A 7,140-nucleotide genomic window follows, 5' to 3' on the forward strand; every position below is an offset into this window, starting at 1 on the left:
TTTTTTTTTATGTTCAAGCCTTTGTAGGTATATTTTGGTTTTTTTTTTCATTGTAGATATTTTCAAGATTTGTTCTGCCTACACCTTGTTCTTATAGATCTCTCCAGAGAAGATCAAGAAAGTGTTTAGTTAAAAGAAAAGCTAGATTTCAGGAGAGTAAGATCTGAAATAGTTGCTTTGAAGTATTCCAAGTAGAGAGAACAGAAGTACAAAAATTGCAAGAACATTTTCCTCCTTATCACTGTAGCCTTGAAAACAGGTTCAACTTTGTGTCCAGTCAGTTTAATGGCAGCAAATTCCTCAGAGTCCCCTCTGGCCCTTAGAAAATCAACCTCTCCACTACAAAAGCCTGGCTGCTTCTCACAGCTGCTGCTCARTCGCAGTCTCCTATCTCATTGCTCTCCTGTCTTCTGTCTCTTTGCCTGCTCACCTCATTCTGTTCTCTGGAAGCTTCTGTCCCTTGCAACATGATCAGCTGCAAGAACATCCCTCCATCCACAGGGTCCTGTCTGACCCATCACACAGTCTCTCCTTTTCTGGATAGAGATAATACTGAGAACACTGGTCTATCAGAGCCTAAATGGAGGGCTTACTCTGCCGTAAACATGCTACAGGTTGTATGAGACTGCATTGCTGCAGTTACAAGAATTGGAGTGTCCTGCAGTTGTGGGAACACACAGAAGAGATGCAGAGGTTGAGGAGTTTGTCAATGGWGTTTGGAAAGAGAGTGAGAAGAGAGGTTTAGAAGGTCTCTGTTGGATATGCTGACTCTGTGTTGCTCCCTTGTGACCAGAAGCTGTATATGGAGATATGAAAGAGGYTTAGGTTTTATCAGGAAAGGGTGAGAACGTGGATGTAGATCTACAATTGTGGTACATGCCTTATCAGTTTAACGGTAACCATTGTCCCAAAGGGATTCTTACATTTTTGGCTTGCTCTCTCTTATTATCAGCCTTTCTGACACATCTTTATCACATGACAGTCTTACCRAAGAGGGCTTTAGAGGGCCATAGCTGATAAATACTGTTTAGGAAAGGAATGGCTAAAAAGTGAAGAATTAAATGCAAAATTGGTTTATGATATATTAGAGTTGAGCTGTTGAAGAAATGCCCTCCTAAGAGCAAAGTAGTAAAGAAAAGATAGTGCTAGATACTGCTTACAGATCAACATCAACATGATGACTTGAACATTATTTATCTAGGGAAAAAAWCATCAGCCAAAGCAGTCTCTGTGTAATATCACAGCTGGTCTTCCGAAACCAGGACTTTGAGTTGCCAGAGACAGGCAGATAGTCCAAGAACACTGTTACTATAAGTCATGAAAAATGAATAATTCAATGCTGGTTGAAAACATTACAGATTGTCATGACCATTTTGGAGAGTAGACGATGAATTTCCAAAACACAACAACTCTCATGATAAAGTATGCTTTTCAGTTTTCTAAGGAAGATCCMTTTTTCTGGACCAGAATCTTTCCGGAAACTGCCTTTCACACATGTGCAATTTACTGAGATTCTATGAGCTTGATGAGATACCAAGGGCTGAAAGTCACCACTGAACACACATCTGTGTCAAAGCATTACTCTGTGCTTGGGCACAATATTCTTGCATGGATACAGAAGATCTATTAAGCTCAATCCCTTTCTCTCTTTCCATCAGAAAGGGTCTATAACCAGAACTGGAAATCAAAAAAAACCTAAGATCTCTTAGAAAGTCATTATATTCTGTAGCATTTCTCAGTTCAGTTCCTCCTTCCATTCTTTTCCCTAGGAGAGAATTAAATTTCCCCCCTCCTTTTAATTTTTGTTGTTGTTGTTATTGATAAAATAACCAGATTACTATATGGCTGCAAAATTCACCTGTGTCTTTCTTCGGATCTAAGTTTGTTGGAAAAATTAAGAAAAGTCTGTGTTTGTTTGCTTTTGAAACAAGAACAGTGGTGAAAATTATCTAGCTGTTATATGGGATTGTTCATTCATATGTGTTTTTGCTGTATAAAATGCTGTTTGTACAAAGTTCTGCTTTGAGACTCTTAGCTAATTTCCAGACACCCTGTTTGAAATTCCAGGGAGTAGAAAGTCTATAATTATTCTTCATTTGATGGACTTGCAAGATAAGGAGAGAATATTTACAACAGGCATGAGAAAGGAATGTATGTTTCCAAAATAAAAAATATCTTGACATTTCCCTGGTGCAGGCCCCAAAATGCTGAGAGGCAGGGGAGATTGTTGAGAAACTCCCAGGTCAGTGAACCTCATTTGAAGAGGCCGAGAGATGGAGATGACGCAGTTGTAGAAAAGATTACTTGATATAAAGGATAGCCCTTCAGTTTCTAATAAACAAACACATTAAACAGCAAAGGAAGTACAGGGAAAGCCTCATAACTGCTACCTGGCTGTTTGTTTGGTTCTATTTCTGGAGATAGAACTTAGAAGARTTGATAAAAGAAACTCATTTAACAAGCGGGATGAGCAGCTCAGGCATAAAGGACAGGTTCACTTCACTTTGTTGTGTATTCGTCAGTCCCTGCAAAGCCAGAAACAGAATCAGAAATCTAGTACCTRGTCACTATTGATGTAAACATCTGATATGTTTAGTTTTCCACCTGAAGACATTCTGATGAAAAAAACCAAAAGAATCAACTTTGTATAAAATTAAGTCAGCACTAGACATAATTAAGCATTGAATCAGCTGACCTCAAATGTTAATATTAAATGCAGAGCTAGAAGAATAAATATATCATTGAAATAGTTAATGAGAAAAATAGCAAATGTTGGAAATCAGCAGAGGAGCAGCCAATGATGGCACAGGTGAGTTAATAGGGTCATTTGAATCACACAGAAGCACGAACTCACTTGAAGAGCATATGCTGAATAGACATAATGCAAAATTTACTCCTATAAGCCACAGCTGGAAGATGTATTTGAGGGCTGCAGTGATTCTGAGAAGGATTAAAACAAGTGATAAAAATCCTCTGTATGCAATGCTGCAGTAAAAGAGATTGTTGAAACTCCTGCATTTGTGCATGCAAGTGGGAATAATGAAAAGAACTATGAGATTGTGCAGTATTTTTCTACTTGACTTTGTCAGGATATTACGATTAACTCTGATGGCCATGCTTCAGAAGAGATGGTGATAAACTTGCAATTTGTTAGGAAAGTGTTGGTGGCCTCAAGCATTAGAATAAAAAGCTAAGAAATCCCCATAGATTTATCTTATCAAAGCGATGGCTACACAGAGATTCAACAGCAGCCCACAAGGACTTAAATGATAGCATGTTGGGAATTGCTCATAGGCTTTTTATACAGCGCCTACCAAAAAAAAAGCTAAAAAAAAGCAAGCATGCATCTCATATGTTATCTTTTGGTTGGCAGTGGTCTCCACTCCTACTGAGGCGAATCTTTAAGGATCTGTATATTTGAGAAAGGCTGAAGAATGCAGGCAGTGSTTTGTGATGAGGAAGATAGCTTTCTTTCCCTTCTTAGTTTGACAGAGATTGAGGAAGGTGCAATAGAGAGAGAAGACTGCAATGTGTTCTGCCCGGGGATGTTCTCAGTCCTTCTTACCAAGCTCGTCAGTGTTAAGTAAATTACAGAGATATTCACTGGCCAGGCTTAAATGGGATGGAGGATCTTAGCAGGTGGGACACATCAATGTCCAATATCTGTCTAACCAAATGAAAAGGATTCATAGAGAAGTCAGTGAGACAGGCTTGCATCTATATCTTTTATCTGTGTGGTTAGTATTCTTCAGAGAAGGCTTCAGGTTCTCTCAGGAAAATGGAGAAGTGTAGTTTACCTGGTGAGTATAGCAATCACTACCGAGAACTTGGGAGCTTTTTCTCCTTTGGCCATGTTTGGGAGAAAGTCCTGTTCTCTAGGTATGTTCTGAAAACTGCTGTAAATCACTCCTGCATGTGAAATAGGCCTGTGATTATTTTTACAAATCCCCGTGAGGTTTTACTGTGACCTAAGCCCTGAGCTACCCAGTGCTATTATAACTGGGATGCTCTGTATGCTCAGCAGTAGAAATACAAGCTTTCAGGAAAATTTGCCGTGATCTCACAATCACGGCAATATTGTCATGTTGCAGCTGAGCATGAGTTTTGATCTCAGTTTTAGATTTTGATCAAGATTTAGCCAATCTAGCTTTTAAACAGAAATTTAGCGGAATTCAGGATCCAAAATCCAAGAAAAAAATTCAGAAAGCCTGTACCCTTTGCCTTGCACTGAAAGTTTCTTCATTTCAGAGTGTTTGAAGATTCATCGGTAACATACGAACCACTTCAGCTTGAGAATCTGAGCACTGAATTCACAACCAAGTTCAGCGTCATTAAAATTTAATCAAAGTTACCTGGAAGGATCTTTCAGTTCATTTTGGTTACTCCGAGCACGCAAATTGCATCAGGGTGATAACATTAGTCACTGCTCTTTAAGAGTATTCTGGATGCAGCGGATACTGCTACTGGAAGCTCTCACCTAAGTGAATTATAAAAAAAAATCTCTACAGCTGCCAACAGCCTAGTTTAAATCTATTCTCTTCATGACTGACTGTACCATAGACAGTATTTTGCCGTTTAATTTCTGAGTTATATTAAGCTAATGGTGAAAGGAAGTGGTAACTGCATATTTGGAATACGATAAAAAAAGAACTTTCTATATAAAATAAGACTTTAAATATTTACTGATTCTTTCAGCCCTGATCCTGATGTATCCTGACTGATGATTTTTTATAGCTGTGTTGGTGTTTGTCTAGGAAATGTGGATAGAGAGATTTATGATTGTTATTTCTTTACTATGGTTTCTTTACTATGGTTTAAACTACCTAATGTAAACAAGTTCCAGGAGTCACTGTAACAAAGTAATTCACTGTGGATAAATTCATCTTCTTTCAAAATTTTGACTTCACTGAGGTTATTGGGAATTTTTCTCTTAACTTCGATGGCACCAGCACTTTGCTCAAGGTATGCCATATATTGAACGTGGCTTACAAACATGAGAGTCCTTTCATTTCTGTATTCATTTATGGTAGAGAAGCTCAAACACAAGCAATTGGAATATTTTCTACTAAAAAAATTCAGAATATGTGTCTCCCAATAAATTGTTATTCCTAAAAAAGCTACAAGCAAAATTACAACCCAGCCTGTAATGTGCACAATAAGCATGCTTTCCTGGCTAAGTGGAGGACAAGTGGATAGAAATATATTATCAGTGGATAGAAAAAAAGATATATATATATATAAAATATTACTACTTTCAGGTTAAGACAAACCTGTCAGTTACATTAATTCTCATGTCCGCTTATTTCATAGAAATTTATCCTAGATTTATACATGAGTTTTCTTCAGATAATTTAAAATTTACTACAACACCTAAGTAAACTACAGTTTAAAATTTACTGAGCTGAAGATAAGCATGGTGATTAAAAACACATATGAAAATTTCCAAGAAATGAGTTTTACTGAGATATTTTGTTATTACATACCTAAAGCTGTCCCAAATTTTAAGACTATATAGATGAAGAAGCAATTATTAAAATTTTGTTTTAGATATAGTAGAAAAACAAGATGACTGTTTACTAGAGCTCTACAGGTAACAATTCAAAAATTGTACATATTTTTGCTAGGCTTCTGTAAAAAGCTGAGATGCAAAACGATACCAATAATATCAGCTTGCAGAAACACAAAACGGAATSCCTAACACTTGCATATGTCTAAAAGGTTAAACAACAGTGTCATAAATTAAGCAAAGCTCTTTTTACAAGGTAAGAAAACTGGGAAAATGGTAGAAAATAAGCATGATTCATGATTGTATTGATATCTGACAGGTAAATTGAAAAATAATTTATTATTAATCAATATTGTTATGAAAAGAGATTGCATAAAACAAACGGAAATACTATGTAGCCACTGTATTAATCAGTATTAATGGAAGAAAACTGTTAATGACTTAGAATGAGGTGTAATATCAAATTCTATAGCTTCTCAGTCAACATTTCTAATGACTAATTTTCAACAAGCGGAAATTCTTACATCAGAACTATTTGTGAAAACTTTGCTGTTTGTGTAGATTCAAACGCTATGTGAGAGGAATCTTCTTTCGTATCGTCGATAGGTAATTATTGAATTAACTTACCTCTTTCACTAGAAACAGCATCATGACAGAGCTGGCAGGTCCAGGAGATATTTTGGACCAGAACCCCATACTGGAGCAGAGACTAAAAAGTGTGGCCATGCCCATTCTAATAAATTTTTTCTTGATAGGCTGCTGTCTCACTCTACTACAAAGAAACTGTCCTGTGAAAAAAATTAAAATCTCTTCTTTTATAGATGCAACTGTTTCAAAATCTTCTTATAAATAAGCCAGGAAATCTGCTAAAATGTCTAGGTTTGCTAGACTCCAACTACGTTTTGTTTTTCTGATAAAAGGCAGAGAGAATGTAGTCTAAACGTCACAGAAAGACTGCTTTCTGTAGCTCGTCCTTTAGCCAATGAGAAGTCACAAAACTATTAAAACATTAACGGGCTAATCCTGTTCCCTTGGAACTTCATGGGAATTTTGCCAGTGACTTTCTGAGAGTGGAATACAGCTCCATAAATACATACATGTATTTATACACATTTCATGAAACTATTAAAACATATGCCTAGAATAGAGAAAACCTCTATGTAATAACCTTGCTAAATAATAGCGTTTTTTTATCCCTTCTGACCACACTTTGTCAAATATGTACAGTCAGTGAAGAGTTGGCGATCTGCATGCACAAAAAATGGTGTTATCAGAGATTAAAGTTTTACCACAATTGTTATAAATTTCCGTGTTCTTCTTGCATCTTCACCTGCAAGACTTGAAAAAYTTCTCAAGCATTTCAGCTTTAATTTTCCAAAATTTGTTTGCAGCTTTTTTAGTTGCTGAGAAAAGCCTGAAAAGCTGACAACCCTATGTGATATACAGCAAAATAAACACATTTATAGTATTATAATTTTAGAGCCAAGTTTATGATTTTTGTGCTCTGAGTTGACAGTCTGGACAGTCAGGAAGATGTTGCCTCATGTGTTTGCAAGAGAAATGAAGTTTACCGCTATGCATACAGAAGAAGGCCTTGTGTCTTTCTCAGGGTTTGCAGGTGAACCAAACTCACC

General features: G+C 36.7%; 1 protein-coding gene across 1 annotated transcript in view; it reads right to left on the minus strand.

Annotated features, from left to right (window-relative positions):
• Positions 1 to 6,419, minus strand: part of GLP2R (glucagon like peptide 2 receptor) — a 35,948-nt gene extending 29,529 nt beyond the window's left edge. Inside the window, exon 1 of the mRNA XM_085315219.1 lies at positions 6,134 to 6,419. Coding sequence (XP_085171345.1) covers positions 6,134 to 6,238 — 105 coding nt within the window. The 5' untranslated portion in view covers positions 6,239 to 6,419. The remainder of the gene's footprint in view (positions 1 to 6,133) is intronic.
• Between the last annotated feature and the right edge of the window lie 721 nt (positions 6,420 to 7,140).

The sequence above is a fragment of the Rhea americana genome, unplaced genomic scaffold, assembly GCF_003343005.1.
Source record: "Rhea americana isolate MKP2758 unplaced genomic scaffold, rheAme1 scaffold_422, whole genome shotgun sequence".
Taxonomy (NCBI): Eukaryota; Metazoa; Chordata; class Aves; order Rheiformes; family Rheidae; genus Rhea; species Rhea americana.